The sequence below is a fragment of the Sinocyclocheilus grahami genome, unplaced genomic scaffold, assembly GCF_001515645.1.
Source record: "Sinocyclocheilus grahami isolate Dianchi unplaced genomic scaffold, SAMN03320097.WGS_v1.1 scaffold30.1, whole genome shotgun sequence".
NCBI lineage: Eukaryota > Metazoa > Chordata > Actinopteri > Cypriniformes > Cyprinidae > Sinocyclocheilus > Sinocyclocheilus grahami.
In genome coordinates, this window is record NW_015505209.1 from 1,340,352 (window position 1) to 1,361,385 (window position 21,034).

The window sequence follows — 21,034 nt, forward strand, 5'->3', positions numbered from 1 at the left end:
TGTTCCATGGCTGAGCAGCTGCATGCAAGCCTCACATCACCCAGAAAATTGCAAGCATCAAATGGAGTGGTCAAATATGCACCACCACTGGACTCTGGAGAAGTGCAAACTTGTTCTGTGAAGCGACAAATCACGCTTCTCTGTTTGGCAGTCTGATTTGGCAGATGCCAAAAGGACAATACCTGCCATACCAAGACATTTTGGGCATTGCTATGCTTCTAACTTTGTGGGAACAGTCTGAGAAAGACCCTTTTCTATTCCAGCACAACTGTGCCCCAGTGCACGAAGCAAGGTTCATAAAGACATGGTTACATGAGGTTGGTGCGGAAGAACTGGTCCACACAGATCCCTGACCTCAACCCCATCCAACACCTTTGGGATGAACTGGAACGGAGATTGCGAGCCAGAACTTCTCGTCCAACATCAGGGCCTGACCTCACACATGCTTTACTGGATGAATGGGCAAAAACTCCCACAGAAACACTCCAAAATCTTCTGGAAAGCCTTCCCAGAAGAGTAGAAGCTGTTATAACTGCAAAGGTGGGACCAACTCCATTGTAATGTCAATGTATTTAGAATGTGATGCCATTAAAGTCACTGTCGGTGTAGTTTTTTTTACCCCCCCCAAAAGATCACTGTGCAGGAAAACCTTTGCTCTCTGGCCAACAGTTATTTGTACCTATACTTTGTCCATTGGGGGTGCATTGTTTTCCTTAATTGTAAAAATGATTAAAAATGTCTGCAGAGAGCTAATTGGTTAAGAGTTAGTACGTAAAAATTATACTAATTATACTATCAGTTGTGAGTCAGTGGAAAAAAAAATTAAATGAAAGGATTATGAAAATTAAACAGGCCTTCTGTGCTTTTGCCATAAACTTTGACAAATCTTTTACATGATATTACACTTTGTTATTCTTATTTGGATTCCTGACAAAAGGAAATGCTACTTTTAGAGATGCTTAGGAAGAAGCAGTTTCATTGTTTCCCTTTGGAAAGACTTTGAAGGGTCAAGGAGAATAAGTCAATATGATTACAATACAAGACGAGACTTTTCTGTTCATTTTATTCAACTGAAATCTTGTCTCCAGGTTCAGAAAACTTCTCCAGTAATCTGTGTTCCAGTTGTCCGAACTATATCTGCGCCATTTCCGAGACGAAGGCTTTATCAAAGGAGTAAAGGCAGGCTTTAAATTTCAAACCAGAAAGTACAAAACACCTTGTAAATCAGCTACAGTGAAAGTCTAAAACCATCACCTATACGATATGCCAACTGAGGTAAGAGAAAACGCAGACCTCATGGTCGTTCTTCATAGCTACGCCTACTAATTACCAAGGGAAGGTTCGAGGATGGAGGGTGTTTCAAGGGAATTGGGCATATGGACTTTCTTTGCATCACTTGCCTCTCAATCAATTAGAATGCTACTAAGAGAAAAAGTCCCCAGCATAGTACATTAGCTGCCAGTGATTTGAACATTTATCACTTCAGGACAACAGGCCACTGTGCTTGCCTGCATAATGGTTCTTACCATTTTGGGGGCCAAACACAATGCTCTTTGTGGACATAACTACCCCTGTGCTAATGTAGTACAGGCAGCCAAAACTCCTGATATTAAAACCAATATAAGCCTGCCTATGTACCTCTCTTGCAGAGTAACCTTGAGTAGTGTCATTAAAGACAGTGTGAGCTGGTTAAATCTGTTTAGATTTATGTCTTATCTTGCAATGGACAATGGAAGCATGTTTCTGCTTTAGAGTAAAACTATTATTTTTACTCTATTATTAGAGTAAAAAAAAAACTCACATCTTTTATATCCACAATTGAAACTTTCATAATTATGACTTTTTTAAAATGTACACTTTCTCACAATTGCAACTTTATCTTGCATTTGCGACTTTCGCACAACTGCGATTTTATATCCCACTATTGCAACTATTTCTTACAATTGGAATTTTTTATATCTTAAATTTGAGACTATATCTTATTGCAACTAAAAGCTGTCTCCGTGAGACATTAAATTGCCATCTGGCTTAATCACCGATAGGTTTGACTCAAGTCAGTGTTACCAAAATGACATCTGGAGGCAAAGCAGTTTCATACTGCGATAGTTACTTAAAGGGACAGTACACCCAAAAATGTAAAATTTTCACCCTTTGGTCTTTCTAAACCAGTATGCTGTTATTTTTGTCTGGGGGGGGACACAAAATTTGATATTTTGAAGACTCACTACACTGCTATTTTCCATACGTATGTGTGTATATAGTTTATTTTTTACAAGAATAAAAACAAAGTTGTACATACCATGGGTTTCCTTATGCAAAGCTACCATATAACTTGAGTTTGCTTGAAATAGTGCACAAGTCATCTAAACTACTTTTATGAATTTTAGTGCTGTTTTTAAGCTATTCTATACATATACTTAAAATATCTATAAATTTTTTTTTTTACAAAAAATAAATTACACAGGTTTAGAACGACATGAGGGTGACTAAATAATGCAATAATTTTCATTTTTTGAGCAAACTACTGTATCCCTTTAAGATGACTAGCATATTTAAATAGTCTTGCCAGCAATCAGTCAGACCACAAACACAGTCTATGATTTATCTGGTTTCACTACTTCCTCTATATTTAACTGACTCTTAAATATATACTTCTGAACGTCATGTCACTGGATTCCATGGGTGAAAAAACTGGACGAAACAGAAACTTCCTGGAATAAAAAAAGTCAGTCCTATTGCCATTCCCCCTCCGTCTACCTCGTCTAAACTTTCTTTTCTCATCTTTCTCTCTAGAGTTGTGCAGCCTGTGCCAAAGATGAACTGAAGCATTAACAAGCTCAAATGCTCCTAGTGTGTTTCTCTCACACAAGCCCCAAGCTTACTGGGGCAATACAGCCAAACAAACCTTCAGCCATATTTCACAGCCCCTTGAGTTGTTGCAACCCCAGGCAGATCAATAGGTCGGGTGACAAGATCACACACAGGTTAGTGAATGTGTGAGGTGCCAAACTAACAACTCAGCCTGGAAGGTCGTCCTCTATAGACATTTATGGCTAAGTTTGGCCTTTGTACTGTTAGAAAGTGACTACTTTGGTTTGCCCTTTTGGTGAAGCATGCTGTTTTGTCCTGAATCTGTCTACAGATGGCTTGCCAACAAACCAAAAATAATTATAGAAGAAACCTATTCTCAGAAGTTCAGTAAGAGATCTAGATTTCTGATATTAGGATATCAGAAATTGATGTAAGGAGTGTGTATTTTAAGCTGACTCTTTTGTACAGGTTTAAATAACCGCATTTGTAAATAGGGAATGGGAAATAATTTTCATTACTATGGCATATTTCCAGTGGGCATTAGTGCAGTCAGTCAGGATGCGTTAATGACATCTGCTGGTGTGGTTCACTAACTTCCCTCTGATCAGACAGATATGCAGAGTTTGCATGCAGATGTTCAGAAGTTATTCTTGTAGATCAGTGGTTCTTAACCAGGGGGCCTCAGCAAATGTTTAAGGGGGCCACAAAATGATTTAAAAAGAGAAAACGCTGCCTCGGCATTAGATGCTGAGACCAAACTGGTGCAAACTCAAAGGCTATGACAATGAAATGCATATTTACAAGTTGTACCAATTTACTAATATAATGTATAAAAATAAATAAATAAAGGTTAATGCAACATTTTGTCTCATGACTGGGATTGTTTTTCTCTCAATTCCAAGATATAAACTTACAATTAAGAAAGAAAGTCAGACTAGTGTAAACTCAGAATTGTAAGGAACAAAGTCTCCTATACTAATGTGAATCCACATCAGTAATTTCAAGCTTGGACTGCCATGTATTTCCCATTCAACACTAATGTATGTTTCCTGTTGAATCAAGTAAATATACGTTTGTAATACTACAATATTCAGTATTATGGCACCAAAATATTCTCAAGATTTAACTTGAATGTCCTAGACTCCTAGTTTCATTAACTGAGAAATAAAACATTTATGTTCATAATTTCAAAATGAGTTCAATGACTCAATGGAAGTCGAAGAATCAGTGTTTTCTCGGTCCATGATCGTTCGGAGCGGGTTTCTCTCACTATTTGTGAAATGCAAAATCCGAAATGGAGCAAGAGCAGAGCGTGATTACAGAACGCTTTTAGCAGGGAGAGGAAATCACTCCCTTCCACTAACATTTGTTGGTCCAGTTTCAGTCTGTATTTTGTTTGAAGAATACGTTACCCCATAATTACTTTTATAGAACTGTTGTACATTACGTTTATGTTGTAGTACTGAAGATCAGCACGGTTGTGATTGAATACAGATATTTAGTGCATCAACACAGTGTGATAATGATACTGCTTGATTATCATGTAATTATTTCTTGTTTTAAAAGACTGTTGGACCAGAAATAAAAATGCAGTTAATTCCTCCTATTAAAAACATGAGCCCTCAAATCATTCCCTTGCATAAACAAGCATAACAGACGGAGGAGTTCCCAAAATCATCCTCCATGTCTCTTTAGTGCGCAGCCCACTGAGATTCTTTTCTCCTGCTGCTGCAGCTCACGGCTGTTCAAACATTCGCGATCTCTCTTTCTCCTCAGAGCGTCTCACCAAGAATGTCAGGCGTCTGTGTCAAGGTTTTGTTTAAAGTCTGAATCTATTTATAGAAATGTATTCAACTCTAAGCGAGCAACTTTAACAAGTGTTGTAAATGTATTCTGTTCTTGTATAGTCCCTTTTTTTTAATAAAAGTGTAGTATAGTATAATAGTATTTTTTTTATAAAAGTGGAGTATAGTATAATAGTTTTTTTTTTATAAAAGTGGAGTATAGTGTAATAGTATTTTTTTTATATAAAAGTGGAGTATAGTATAAAAGTGTTACAACCTCCATGTCTGGTCAGTCCTTCTATTTATACTTTTTTTTAAATTTTTTTATGTAGATTTAATATTGTCATATGTCAAATGATACCTGCTGATTCGGATAAAACCAGTTCTGCAATTTAACATCCATTATAATTGGTTTTTCAATCATAATAATATGAAATTATACTTTCAAAATGTGTTTTTGTCCTTTAAATCCTTTGTTTTCCCACAGCTTTTACTGTCACCTTAGAAGAATCATGGACATTGCTAACCGGTTAAACTGTTACAAACCACTGTTACAAACTGTTACTAACCAGTCCTACCTACGCGAGTAAGAATTTGTTCGAAAACATTAGAACAACTGTTATTTTTCAGTATAACCTGGGTTATATTTGAATGTTGACATGATAATTTACTTGTCAGGGATCATTTTAATGTCAAAACGCTCCATAACCTGATATTCACTGCAATTTGGATTTGTGTAAGTGGCCTTCATTAAGCAGCAGATGCCTTTTTATGAGGGTGTTATGCCCGGCGTGTTTGTACATGCATATGTATTCACCGCTCCATGTGAAAAGCACTTGCACAACCCACACGCTTACACGCAAACATATGTGCCAAATGCGAGAGCAGTTTGTGACTTGCCCTGGCACACTGTTGAGATCTGACCTGCTGTTTAGCTCATTTCTGGTACCTCTGACCTATATTTTGTTCGCTCTCTCTTTCTCTCTCTCTATCCAGTGAGTTTGTATGCCTCCAGCCCATCTTACTTTCGTGGCTTTACCCTCATTGCTCTGAAGGAAGGAAGGGAGGGTGTCACTCCTGATGATTACGCCGGCACTTTCAAGGTGAGGGATTGCGGTGACCCCATATAACTGCCTTGAACTATGGAAGTCAAAGATGAGCCTAATTGCAGTCTCTGCGAAATGTTTTGCAGTTTATGTCGGGTTGCGTCTGCAAGTTTTTATTTAGATGTGGGTTGTTTTAGGAAGAAAAATTATCATTAACCCTTTGATGCATGAATAAAAAAAACCAGAAACAAGAATGTGGTCATACCCTTTTTTTGGCCCAAAATGATGTTACTAATGTGGTGCATCAACATTTTTATTAGCCAGATAAAAAAAAACTAACATATAAAGAGGAAATCTATGGAATTAGTAATCATTGTATTCTTTTTGGTTGTATTAATTTTTTGTATATCTATCTATCTATGAATATGTATATGTATATATATATATATATGTGCTTGGTGCAAGAACACTTTTACACTTTGATTTTATGTTGTCAAAAAAATTATAACATATTGACTAAAATGTGGCTTTCAAATGCATGTTTCTTGGTATTTTTCAATATTGAGTATCATGAAGTTTTCTTTAGACTTTTGGGAGACAAAATGTTATAAAATATTTATATTACTAAACTATACTATACTATTCTATATTTAAGCCTATAGAGAGATAAATAATTATTGTATTTATTTATTTTATGTTTATTCTTTTTTTCCCATCACCCAAAATTATGCATTTTGAGATAATATTCCAGGGGTAATTGGAGCATCAACTCTTTTGTTGGTGGTTTAGGTTGTCATAAGCTAAAAAAACAACAACTAACATATAGTGAGGAAAGTCATGGAATTATAAGTAAAGGTCAAAGGAAATCACCCCGGTGTGATAGCTGTTGTGGATGCCAGCATCTGAGGGTTAAGCGTTTTAGGGATTTCAGATCCATATTTTGCCAGCGAGCAGAACTGTGTGAAGTAGTCTCAGACATGCTGCTCCTCATTGGTAACGCACTAACCGTCTCAGAGCCGTGTCCTTTCTGAAAGACAGGACCCCTATCATTTAGTGCTCTCCACATCAAGCCGCAGTGCTTCCCAGACTGAAGCAGGAAGGCTGTTAGCGTGGCATCTCTCCTCCCAGATCTCATTAGCTGTGGTTGCCGCTCAACACTCCTTACCTCTGTGTTTTTCAACACTCAGATTGCCTGGCGGATGTTAGCAGACGTCCTCTGTTGAGGTCTTTAACTGGGGGTTCTCGTCTTGACAGACTAAATCGAATAAATTAAAAAACACAATAAAGGCAACTGCAAAAGGACAAGAGACAAAGATAAAAAGCCGTGGTTTGTCCTAAATGTATGAGCAATGATGAAAAATGATGTTCGAGATGTTGAAAATGAAAACATCTTTTTTAGAAATGTAATCTTTGTTTTAGTTTAGTTTTTTATAATGTTGTTCATGTTTTGTTTACTTAAGGTTTTATATATATATATATATATATATATATATTTTTTTTTTTTTATTATTATTTTTATCATTTATTTTGTAAATTGATATTTTCAAACCTGCTTTTTAGTATTTTTTTTTAACAAAAATGACCATGAAATATTATAAAATATACAATGTAAATTGATGTTTACATTTTTGTTAATGAGAATCTTTTTTTTTTACTTGAATTAAAATCCAGAAAGGTAAAATAGTTAATTCAAGTTATGTATATTACCGAAGCCCTTTTTATATTTTTGTATAAAGTATCAGTTTTTAATGGAATAGATCAGGATTTAAAAAATGAGCAGCATCTCATGAACCCTTCTTTATTTTTTTATATTTATATATATAAAATATATTGTGTGATATAATGTCCGAAAGAAACATTAACATGTCCTCTAGTATAATGACACAATTTATAACATGGGAATCTATTTTTACAAGCCCAAGTTTAGCAGGGAGCTTGACCCATTTATTAGGTTGCTCTTGTGTAATGTAATTTTTGCCCATTGAAAATGATTGCAAACACATTTGCTGTGTGAAGCTTTAAATCTTTGAGAAGTTCAGTTCAGTAATTTGATCAATGACCCTGACCGTGACCTGCATTATCTGCAAAATAAAACCTATCTAGATGTTTGCTGCATTACATTTTGATATATTGAAGATGTTAAACTCAGAAAAGTTTGCAGACATAACCTCATTCCGAGTTGTTTGCTACCCATGTCTGTTTACCGTGCCTTTCAAAATATTAATATTCATCAGTCATCATGACAGTTCATATACAAAGCTGTTGCACTTCTTATGCTAGCACGAATTGACAAACAACTCTCGGGCCAAACCAGCATGGCTGAAATAAACATCGCGACATCTCGCCATTCGTTTTGCTTAATCTTTCCAAGGAACCCCTTGAAGATGAAACATCCCCAATTCCTTCAGGAGATGTGGTTATTCACTCAAGCCACGGAGTTTTGTGCGTGCGAGAGAGACAAACTGAAAGAGGGAGAGTTTAAGAGAGCAAACCGAAAACGGCTTTCGCTGTCCCTCAGGAGCAGGGCCACACAGCCTCGCCAGGAGCCACAATTAAAACAAACACGTCTCTCCTCTCCTCTCCTCTGTTTTGTACAACTTTCCCCCAGCTGGTTCGCAGCATTTTTAAGGCAGCCACTTACAGCTCTTTTTTACCCAGGAAACAATGCACCAGGCTGCTTGGCCCGCATGGCCTCTTTTAAAATAAACACTTGGAGAGCGACTGTTGCACAGTCCTATGGCTCAAGCATATCTTTACAAAGTTTAGCCTAGTTTCCCTATCAGTTCAGAAGTTTCCGGTTCACCGTTTTGTTTTTAGTCTGAACAAGGGTGCGACAAGGTTGCTTGAGATGCCAAAATTGCAGCTTTTACTTTCTTTGCAGAAATGAAGAACAGAACCAGAGGATACTGTGTGCAGCTTTGGGTTTGCATGACTGCATGTGTGTGTGAAAGAGTGGGAAGTGGAAATGGAGAGAACGAGAGAGAGTGAGAAAGAGGGAGGAAGAACTTTCACCACGTGCATGGATTTTACTCTTCGATGGACATTTGGCAGCGATTTCGTTTTGAAACATGCAAACAAAATTGTTCTCCTCCATCCCCAATGGAATTTTCCATCACTTGGACAATGTGGTTTTACCAACAGTAGCAGAAATGTACATCTGGAATTCATATTACATGTACTTTTTTTTTTACTTTTTATATATATATGTGACCCTGGACCACAAAACCAGCCTTAAAGGGTTAGTTCACCCAAAAATGAAAATTAGCCCACAAATGACTCACCCTCAAGTCATCCTAGGTGTATAGGACTTTCTTCTTTCAGACGAATCCAGTCGGAGTTATATAAAAAAATCGTCTTTGATCTTTCAAGCTGTTTCATGCCACTCAGCGGGTGTTGCATGCATCAGTCCAAAAGAAGTTAAATAAAAAGCGCCCATCCATTAAAAACAAGTGTCTCACACGGCTCCGGGGGGTGAACAAAGGCCTCCTGTAGCGAATCGATGCGTTTTTGTAAGAAAAATATCCATATTCAAAACGTAATAATCACTTTAATGTAGCTTGTGCCAACAGTCCTACACGGAAGCAGTTCCGGGCGGATGATGCATGGAGGTCAAGTTTTTATATATTTACGGTATGGAACTGTACACAATATCTTCATGGAACGTGATCTTTACTAAATATCCTAATGAATTTTGGCATAAAAGAAAAATTTATAATTTTGACACATACAATGTATTTTGAGCTATTGCTACAAACATACTTGTGCTACTTATGACTGGTTTTGTGGTCCAGGGTCATATATATGTATATATATATATATATATATACAGTGGGTACGGAAAGTATTCAGACCCCCTTAAATTTTTCACTCTTTGTTAAATTTACTAAATTATTTCGCATGAGGTATTTCAGAGCAATGACCTGTATCTTATTTACTGAGCACTCAAAATCCCATTCAACCAGACAGTGAGTGTTTAAATTAGCTGTCATTCATTTTAGCATAAACGCACTACTATTCTTTCTAAATTAGGCTTTTATATCACTTTTTTCCATAAAGCTCAGTGCTATTTGCTTGGCGCAATTAACTTTGCAATATTACCGCCTGAGGAAAGCAAGTGATTAAACAATGTTATTAAAAATGGAAGTTTAAATTACATTTTTAGTTATAATGGAAGCAGTAATTAATCGAATGATGACCAAATGATGAAGAAGAGCATTATAATCAGACATTTAATCAGCATTTTAAAAAGCCTATTATTCATGTGTGTGGATTACAAAGGTGCATTTGTCTCAATTACTGACATTTTTTTCTCCAAAAGTTGCAACAAATGTTGAAGATCCTAGTGTGTCAAAATGTTGCCTCATGGGTTAACATGAGCTCTAGGTTGAAGTAGCACAGAACCGTCAGTTACAAATATTTGTCCTCTCCACTGAAAGATGTTGAAATGGCTCTCATGTACAGTCATCTTGGCCCACAAAATGAAATTTGATTCTACATCACTGAGCTCATTTACGGTACTAGTTTACGGTTTAGTTGGAAACTGTTGCGTAATTGGCCAAAAAAAAAAGAAATGAATTAGATTCTTGGAATTTCGTATGCCATTTGTTTTTATTTTATTTCCAAGACTCTCCAAAAAAATTAAAATGATTTACTCATCCTTGTGATGTTTCAAATGTTAATGCTTTTATTCTGGCATGGAGTTTTTCATATAAAACTTCCCCATAAAATGACATTTTATAGTGACCACAGTTTGTATAACTTAATAAAAGACAAAAAATAAAATAAAATATAGTAAAATATAGTGCTCTATATTTCAAGTCTTTTAAATGGTACAGTAGGTATTTATGCTATATACTACTACTGTTCATTCAAGTTTAAAGTTTAAATTGATCAAAAAAGTAAATACAAATATTTAGTATGTTACCAAAATATTTCTCTTCAAATAAATACTGTTCTTTCTATTCCTCTACAATAGAATTCTATTCTTTCTATAAAAACATTAAATAATCTTACTGAACCCAGTTCCCTGTTCCACAGCTCATTGATGAAAGTGACACACAGTTCATGACCAACTGCCCCCCGGCCGTCACAGAGAGCATTCCCAGAAGACGCACAAGGATACAGGTATTCTGGACAGCGCCACCTTCTGGCAGTGGTTGCGTCACTCTCAAGTGAGTTATTGTATTACTTTTCACTATTATTCTGGTCTTGGATAGCAATAATTGAATGAGAATCCATGGATTTAGGCTAAAAATATAAAAGTCTGTGGTGCTGAACTGATAGATTGTTGAATAAATAGAAAATAAAACAGAACGGGGGTACAGTCTGGGGCTCTACACTGAGTTTAGTGTCTAATACAATACTGATTCTGAGCACTCATCTCATTTAGTGAGCGTTTTATCAGTCACCTTCTGGGAAAGTACTGAAAAAGGAAAACAAAGTCTTTTTCGATCATATTTGAAGCTGAGTAAACAGAAATACATTTAGGACTATCGATGGAAGATGTGATTATGATTGATTGATGTTGGGCGGTTATTGAATATTAATCTTGAGCCATTGAAGTCGCCCTTGAGTCTTCCCATCATCTATTGGAGGCTGCGAATCAAATATGATTAAGAAACTTTGAAAGCTTTAAAATATTCTGAGCATCCAAACAACATCCTCACACTTGAGTTTCCTTTACATACAGCAGGCGCACAAGCACACAACAGTGGTCTTCAACCAAACAAAATCTGAATTATCTGTCGGTGTTGTGGTGTCAGTGATTCCACTCCACCCCCTCATGTTTTCATGCTGTCTTTGTATCTTTATCTCTCTTTCTCCCACTTCTTTTGAGGTTATAAACAACTTTAAGTGTGTTTGATGCATTAAAGACATCTGAAAGTCTCTCTTTTCGCTCCAGTTGGACACGATGCGTATGTGCATTGTTCCACATTTTGGGTGCCTACCCTCAAAACACGCTTTCCAACAACTCTCACTTTCTGAAAGCCTCTGAATGCCACTGTGTTGGCCTGTTTACACTTGTTGTGAACCAGTGAGGTCTATAATACCAGTAGAAAGCTCTCTGTTAGAATTCTCATTTATTTTAATGGGAAGGATGCCACTTGAATCCTGCCAGTTTTGCTTATGGACACTGGACTTTTTTTTGAGCCAACCACCTGTGCCCCTTCAAATATTGTAAATGTATCTCAAACGTGCTTGTTTGAAATGCAAGAACCAATGAGATTTGTTCTCGTGCATCACGCAAGTACATTTTGCAAGAACTAATAAGGTTTGTTTTTGCATGTCATGTAAGCATGTTTGAGGTGTTCTTGCATGTCAAGTTTGGTCATGCAGTTGTCTCCTCTGAAGACCTGCACTGTGTCTAAATATGCCTACTTTCATACTATAGAGTAGGCGAAAAACAGTACTTGAAAAGAGTAATATGTCCAAATTTATAGCATTCGGAAAACTGAAGTATTTGAAAAACGGGTTAAAGGAATCTGGCTGACCTACTGCTGTTGCGAGAGACTGAAGTGTGCATGGACACTCTATTTAATTTTTTGAATTTTTTAATGATTGTGAAATAAGTTTTAAGTCAAATGTAGTATCCACTAAGCATTATGTGAACGAAGATTTGGAGTAAGCCATTCGATTCATGTGGATTACTTTTACAATGTCTTTATGAACTTTTTGAAGAGTTTTCAGAGTAAGGGTGGAATGGACTTTCAATGGCGAAACCGAAATCTCTCAGGTTTAAATACAGGGTTCAAATATCTTCATTTATGTTTCGAGGATGAATGAAAGTCTTAGGGATTTTTAAATAACACGAAGGTGAATAACTGATGAGGATTTTAATTTTTGGGTAAACTTGCAACACAATCACATGGCAATTCGTAAATATTTTACATTTTGGAAAATTGTTGGCTAATCCAATGTTCAGCTTAAATGAAAGTGTCATTCAGTCAGCCTTTGTTCTGTCATGATATTGTAACAGGTTTGTGAATAAATATATATTTTTCCATTGAAATAATGCACATAAAAGTGATGCAACTGCTTAAAGGGTTAGTTCACCCAAAAATGAAAATTAGCCCACAAATTACTCACCTTCAAGTCATCCTAGGTGTATATGACTTTCTTCTTTCAGACGAATACAGTCTGAGTTATATTAAAAATGGTCTTTGATCTTTCAAGCTGTTTAATGCCACTCAGCGGGTGTTGCATGCATCAGTCCAAAAGAAGTTAAATAAAAAGCACCCATCCAAAAAAATGGGTCTCACACGGCTCCGGGGGGGTAAACAAAGGCCTCCTGTAGTGAATCGATGCATTTTTGTAAGAAAAATATCCATATTCAAAACGTAATAATCACTTTAATCTAGCTTGCGCTCACTGTTGTACACTGGAAGCAGTTCCGGGCGGATGATGTATGGAGGTCAGATTTGTGCAAACGCCGCTCAGAAGTGACGCACGCGGAAGCGCAGGGGAGAGATCAAAACAAAACAATGGTCACTTATTAGAAGTACAAAACGAGGATTTGTAAAGAAGAATGTCGAAGGATTTCGATATAATCCAAGAGGAGACTGGTTTTCCTTTGCTAAAGTAAGGAAACTTTGCTTCCTTTGCTCCTGTTAACAAACGTTGGTTTTCACGAGACCCACAGGCACATGCGCAATGCTGACCTCATACGTCCTCCGCCCGGAGCTGCTTCCGTGTAGGACTGTTGGTGCAAGCTACATTAAAGTGGTTATTACGTTTTGAATATGGACATTTTTCTTACTAAAACGCATCGATTCGCTACAGGAGGCCTTTGTTTACCCCCCGGAGCCGTGTGAGACACTTTTTTTATGGATGGGCGCTTTTTATTTAACTTCTTTTGAACTGATGCATGCAACACCCGCTGAGTGGCATTAAACAGCTTGAAAGATCAAAGACAATTTTTAATGTAACTCTGACAGTATTCGTCTGAAAGAAGAAAGTCATATACACCTAGGATGACTTGAGGGTGAGTAATTTGTGGGCTAATTTTCATTTTTGGTTGAACTAACCCTTTAAATGAGCCCCTGATTAGTACTACTACTTAGTAAAGCAGATTTAAATTTGCTTGTGTAGCAGTTGTGAAATTAAATTGATGTTGAGACAATTAAAACCTTCACAGTGTATTTATGAGCTAGTGTCCATCTCTCATTCTCTCCTGTTCTTTATCACCTACTTACTCATTCATCCCTTTTGTCCTGTCTCTGACCCCCGTCCTCTTTTTTTTTTTTACTTCTTAAAAAGAATAGCAATCTCTCCTCTACCTCACTCAGAACCCATATCACCTACCCAGGTCTCGTCTCCGTCCATCTGCGAACTTGAGGAATTATTATTGTAGCTTTTAATTTATCCATCTGTCTTATTAGGGCAGGGATGTCTGTTTTTTTTTCCAATAAACATTTTCAGGGAAGCATCTGCTGTGCCAAAGTGTTGGATCTGCTGTCACTTTGCCTTGGCGTGTCAGAACTGTGGAGACATTGCACCTTGTAGCACCGGGCTGAATGCCAGCGCTCAGGCTCCGAAACACAACTGGCAACAGTGCCCAATGAACATCAAATAAAAGTGCAATTACATCTGGAATCCCTCCAGCACTTTTCTAGTGAAATGTCAAACAGACCAGGGATTGGAAGGAAGTTTTGATCTGGATTTTGTTTCCTTTGATTCTCTGGTGCCATCAAGCTTTGGAAGGCAGATAAGATGCGGTAAACGTGATGGTTTTGTTGACAAGCTTTGGGATTCTGGAGATGAATGACTTTCAGGTGCTCAGATGAGACGATCAAGACCAAATACCAGCAGAGTAGACGTCTTAAGACGTTTTTAAAAGAATGGATCAAGTCCTGAGCAGTCATACTTTGTTGGCCACTATTAAGAGCCTTTCGTGTAACCTTTACACTTTTTATACAAGTCACGTCACTTTCACACCAAATGCACATATGTTCATAGACCCTTTGGAATACAGGCATAAGCTGTGATCTGTCGTATAACTATTAGGGATGTCCCAAGCTGATTTCAAGGATCGGGATCGTTTTGATGACGGATTATCAGCTCGGTAAATATTGGTCACAGATGCGGAGATTTACTTTAAATTTCCCCAAGCTGATTACTCACTAAAAACTCCCACAGATCATGTTTTCATACCATTTTAAGTCTTATTTTGACATAACAAAGAGGTTATATCTAAGTGTGCAAGTTGTTTACTTTTTTTTTTATTAACTCCTTTACATTAACACCATTATATTGTTTATTCAGACTGATTCGTGAACGTGGAATTCGCAAGAACACAAGAGGTGAGATTTATCACATGAACCAGTCACAGCAAAACAACCAGTCTTATCAAATCATATCGCATATCTCATGTGATTTTACCCCATTCATTCTCAGTTACCCCCCACTAAACCCACTTCACACTTTAGGGGGTCTGTTAAAACTCAGTGGGCTCAGGAGAGGCGAGACAGACGCGTACTCCCGTTGTAACTTTACCTCCTGGTGTCACTGTAGGACAGTGTTTCTTTAGAAAAATTAGTGAGTTATACATTTTTTAATGTTATATTTTGTAATATTGTGTAATATTGGCATTGTTTTTATTTGTATACTATGTTTTTTTTCTCATCCATTATTATATATACAGTCTATAATTTTACATAAAAACAATTAAAACAAATTTGTTTAATAAATAATATATTATTTATTATATACATATTTTAATATACATGTTTTAATTAAATTTCATGTTTTATTGTAGTTAATGGATTAATATTTATAGTTCCTTTTAAAAATTCTGCTTAAGAGTCAGGTTCAACCATTTTATACTTGTGAAACAATTGTATACAAATGTTAATATAGGCCTAAACATCTTCATTTGACCCTATAACTCTAGCATTCTCCATTCTAATTCTATTTTATCTACTTGTTTTCTTTTTTAATTTAAACAAACAAAAAAACTGTTTTTTATTCTAACTACATGTTATATTTAAAAAGACAAAAGTGCCTCTAGCATTAGCATTCCCTGTTGTTGTTGTTTTTTTCTATTCTATCTACTTGTTTTATTTTTATTTATTATATTTTTTAAAAACGTGCTACATATACTGCATTAGGCTAACCGAGAGTTGTCACAGCACTTACATATTGTTGCTCTCTTGTTGGTTTTGATTGCTTCTATTGTCCTCATTTGCAAGTCGCTTTGGATAAAAGCAGCTACTAAATGTAAATTAATTTCATTCAAACCTGCAGTAATTAAATAATTTATAAAAGAATTATTAGTACAAATACACCTGTAGACTTGACTCCACATGTTTTACTTTATTTTTGCTGCTAACTTTAAAAAAATATATATTTGGCAGTGGTTCACACTGTTTTTGCACAGTGTTTGTTTTGAAAGGTCCTTGAAGAGAAACTGCAATCAAACATTTTCTGTCAAACAGTGCACCTCTCTGCAGTAATTCAATAATACAAATACATCTTATGATCTGATCCTGCTTTATTTTAGATTTGGGTGGCATTTCGTTTTGTTTCTTTTGCATTGTGTTTGCAGTGAAAGGCCGTGAAGAGGAACAGCATTCAAGGTTCTTTTCTATGTCAAATAGGGTGCTACTCAATTTCTCAAAATGCACTTTGCAAAGCACAGATGACGCTAAAATGTGTCATATTTGTAGACACCTTCACATTTTGATAAGGCCAGCACCAGATTCTCTTGTAAGCCACCCACATAAAACATGTGGGATTATTCTCAAGAGGGCATAGAGTTACGGTCAGACCTACCACATGCCACATCCTTGACTGACAGCAATTGCAATGGGCTCTAGTGGGATAGTTGCAGGACTTACCATTGATATTCCACATGGGTCGATCTAAGCCGAGTGTGGCTAGGTCTCTGGGGTACTCCATCAGCGGCAGGTTTAAAAGAGATTCAAACCTCCACCACCCCCTGAACATAGATGGTGCTCTTGAATACATTTGCTTTTTCTCCAAAGCTTGCTAAACATATTGGCATCAGTTGATGTCTCTATACGGCTTCATTTTAAAAGCTGAACTGTTTAAAGCATTCAGGATGCTGACTGGAGTCATTGAAATATGCTCTCGGATAGTAACATTATGCAAATGCAGCATTATGCACGGAAGCCTTTGTTAAAAAGATGCATCATCTGTTCCCACTACAATACAATTTTGAATGTGATAATGGTGGTACAGTAAATGTAAAAGCGCACTTTCTCAGAACTATATCTAAAAGACAGATAAAAGGCAGAAAAAGTTGGATGAACATTGTAATGTCTTCGTTACAGGGCCAGTGTTGTGCAGCGAAGAATCATTTTCTTCCAAGATGAGGGCTCACTTACCAAAAGACTCTGTGAGAAAGGTAATTTTAAAGCTGGGTTTCTTATGCACATCCCTCTGATAACATTTTTACATGTTCCTAAATAAAATATATGCCTTTTAAATGGTTGTGTTTATGCATGCCACATCAGTTTGTGTATGTTTAATATTTGTATAGGCTAGAGCAGGGATCCTCAAATCTGGCCCACGAGATCCACTTTCCTGCAGAGTTTAGCTCTAACCCTAATCAAACACACCTGAGCAAGCTAATCAGTGTCTTCAGGATCATTAGAAAATCACAGGTAGGTGAGTTTGATCAGGGTTGGAGCTAAACTCTGCAGCACATTGGCCCTCCAGGGCAAGATTTGAGGAACCCTGGGCTAGAGTGTGTGTGGAAGGAGGCAGTTAAATGCACGTATGCATTATTATGTGACAAGAAAAGGAGAAACGTAGATTCTCAGCAGTTGGTTGAAAATAAGGATGTAAAATGGAAATAATGGACACAATGCAATTGAAGATAAATAACTATAATCTTCTGATCGTTGTGCATTGCAGATCCAGTTGCGATGACTGAAAAACCTATTCAAGAGTGCTGTGCTTGTGGAACTGCCAAGTATAGAGTCACTTTCTATGGAAACTGGTCTGAGAAGGAGCATCCCAAAGACTACCCAAGTAAGAACAAACCCTTTGAGACAAAAAAGCACAGTAATCACATCAGTATTGTTATTGTTAATTAAAACTAAAATCATTTAAAACAGTTTTCATTTATTGAAATAAAGCTGAAATAAAGTATAAATGTTAGATGGAGAACTTTAGCTTAAAAATCAGAAAGGGTGTTAACTGAAATAAGTTTAAATAGAAGTACTAAAATGACTACAGCTAAAACTAAAATGAATAGAAATTAAATCTAAACAAAGAAAAAAAACTGATAAAAATGACAAAAGCACATGCAGTAATAAATTTACTTAAATTAAAATAAAAACTAAAATATGAATTAATAGTAAAATTAATAAATCAACAAAGATTAACATGATTAAATATTATGTAAAATATTATATTATTCTAAAATAATATTATTACATTGTGAGGTACATTGTCCTAGGGTTGTGCAGTATCCTGCCTATAAAACACATTTTCATTTTGCTGATTTTTGGTATTACATTTTAAAAAATTTGACAATTTGATAATTTTGTAATTTATCTATACTATAAATCAAATCAAATGTAGATGCTGTAAATTTAGTGATTGAAAAGTTTGCACTATAATTGTAATAATGTGACAGAATATTATTTAATATGTAGTTACTTATATTTGTAATTATTTTTAATATATAGTTACTAATATTAGTAATTAACATTAAAGTATGAAATATCAGATTTTGTTCAGAAGACCACCAGACAACATCTGCTTTTTATTATAATTTTTTTTTAGTTTTAGTTTTTTATTTATTTATTTTTTACACAGAAATGTAAGTATATGAAATTAAATGAAATGTAAGACATTTGCTATATTCCATGCATTTTCCATGTTCTCTTTCAGTTTGATAAACGTGTTTGAAATCATCCAGCATCTTTATAAGTGTAACGTGGCAAAGTTTTACAAACTCTTTTATTTTTTTTATATATAAATTGCAAAAATATAGTTTTAACAGTCAGGTATTACAATTGAGTTTTAAAGAGCACTGAAAACACATTCTTGATATGTTTAATGCCACACTGATTTTACAAAAAATTTAAAAAAGTGTCTTGCAGAAAGAATGGTAACATGGGCAGAGGTGGGCAGCAATATCTTTTTCTTGCAGCTGTAGCTCTCAGGGCTGGTTTGCAAATATAGCACTCAGCAGGAGAGCTGGTTCGTTACCTACTGGATGTGTGTGGCAGCAATGATCCAATCTGTTATTTATTGTCTGGCAAGCAGGCAAGACTACAGCCTGGGCCGTGATACTTTGTGAGATAAGAGAAGTCAGGCAGATGTTGTCACATAGTGCACTGCTGCTAGTTAATGGGTCTGTGGAAACAGACATTGATGTATGCGGTAGGCTCTTTAAAGAGAGACAAGAGTAGAAGCTTAGATGTGTGAAGATACATGCTAGAGAACAAGATACTTCAGAAGTGCAATTAACTGGGAGGATTTAGCTTTATATGAAGCTGCAGTTTGAAAGATTTGTTATTTGTTCACCGCTGTTGTTTCTGTCCCAAAGGACGTGCTAATCATTGGTCGGCTCTCATTGGCGCATCTCACTCGAGAAGCTATGTGTTATGGGAGTATGGAGGTTTCGCCAGTGAAGGAGTCAAGCAGGTGGCTGAGTATGGATCACCCGTCAAAATGGAGGAGGAGATTCGACAAAAGGTAGGCCTTCTTTCAAGCCAAGATGTGCTTTTAGTGGGATTAGCAGCTGTTTATCCGACAGAGATTGAATTGAAATGTTTTTCATTGGCCAGGATTAGGCTCATTACATTTCTGATGCTTTTTCAATTCGCTGTTTGTGATTTGCTTTTTGATTATTTTAAAACTAGCCAAAAGGGACGAATCTGAATGAATCGTTTAAGTAAATGAGTGTGCGTTTTTGAACAAATCTTTTTAAGTGAATGAATCGTTCTCTTTCTCTTCCACTCACACTGAAAATCTTCCTTGGAAGTGCATGACTGCTTTGGTTGCTTGATAAATGTCGGCACTAGTTGACAAAATGGAGGAAAACAAATCAATCTGCTTTATTTTATTTGGTTGAGCAAGAGCTTATTGTGCTTGAAAGCTATTTCTTCATCTTTTAGCTGACTTGAAGACATAAAGTTTAATAAGGCATAACAAGACTTATTTTGGTTGTGAATGACTCAGTCATTGATTCATTGACTCACAATAGATGAAAAGATATTTGTCTCAGCCTAATGATATAGGCTAATTTACAGAAAGAATGAATCATATTGGTGAATGGAATCAAAAGATTTGAGTCACTGGGATGAATCAAAATCCCCAGTACTAGAAGCAATACCCTCACTGACGTTTTTCATCTATAATAATTGATTTAAAGTTTTGTCAGCACCCACAAAATCAAATAAAATTCCTTTAGCTTACTTATTGCTTTCACGCCATCAAAAGTTGCTTGGCACTCATTTTATGTTTCTGAAGTTCCCCACGCACTCACGGCATCGGAAATAACATGTCAAAGGTTGATCAGTTAACGGAGGGTTCTGCCTAGCATCTTAATTAAACACATTAATCAGTATCAGCTAATCTTCACATTTCCGTAATTTAATGTTAATTTCCATCTCTTGAAAGACACTTTAACAATCGCATGCAGTCTGAGACGGAAGGTCAGTTAGCAGCTTTGTAGGAAGGTGTGTGCAGTATAATTCAGCGTTAACACGGGCTGCCTCCATGAGGGTTTTAAAGGTCACCTGGGAAAGGTTCATACCCTACATGTTCCCATTTGTCTTTTGCACAATGCACTGTAGGTGGATTTGCAGTGCACATCTTGACACATCTCAGATTGATGATCACAGAATCTTTACGGCTTCACCCACATTCAAATAGGACAGACATTTTGTTTTTGGTCAAATTAATTTCTAATGAAGTGTTGGGTGTGTAATCCTAGCTATATAGGTTAAATATAATATACACATGTAGCCTAATACACACATAAAATATTTATATTTATATAAACTATACTATATATTTATTAAATTACAAATAATTAAGTATATGTGTGTGTGTGTGTGTGTATGTGTGTGTGTATATATATATATATATATATATCAGTGCTGTCATTCGATTAAAAAAAATTAACGAATTAATCGCATATTTTTCTGAAATTAATCGCGATTAATTCAACCTAACATTAAAGTTTTTAAATATACTTTTATGTTGCAATAATTTCACATTCAATCTTCAAATTAATGTACAAACAACATAAAGATAGTATATTTTTTAATATCTGTTTAATGGCATCTTTTTTTATGACTGAAGGCCAGTATCAATGATACCAATACTGATTTCTCTATAAAATTGCCCCCCCCCCCATTTTTTAACCATTGACTATCGCCTTTCAACATTACAGAATAATTAAGAGCTATT

General features: G+C 36.0%; 1 protein-coding gene across 1 annotated transcript in view; it reads left to right on the plus strand.

The window, feature by feature from the left end:
• The first annotated feature begins 312 nt into the window (after positions 1-312).
• spon1b (spondin 1b) overlaps positions 313-21,034 on the plus strand; it is an 82,661-nt gene continuing 61,939 nt past the window's right edge. The window contains exons 1-6 of the mRNA XM_016259490.1: positions 313-540; positions 5,531-5,698; positions 10,679-10,812; positions 16,933-17,006; positions 17,519-17,635; positions 19,164-19,312. Coding sequence (XP_016114976.1) covers positions 313-540; positions 5,531-5,698; positions 10,679-10,812; positions 16,933-17,006; positions 17,519-17,635; positions 19,164-19,312 — 870 coding nt within the window. The remainder of the gene's footprint in view (positions 541-5,530; positions 5,699-10,678; positions 10,813-16,932; positions 17,007-17,518; positions 17,636-19,163; positions 19,313-21,034) is intronic.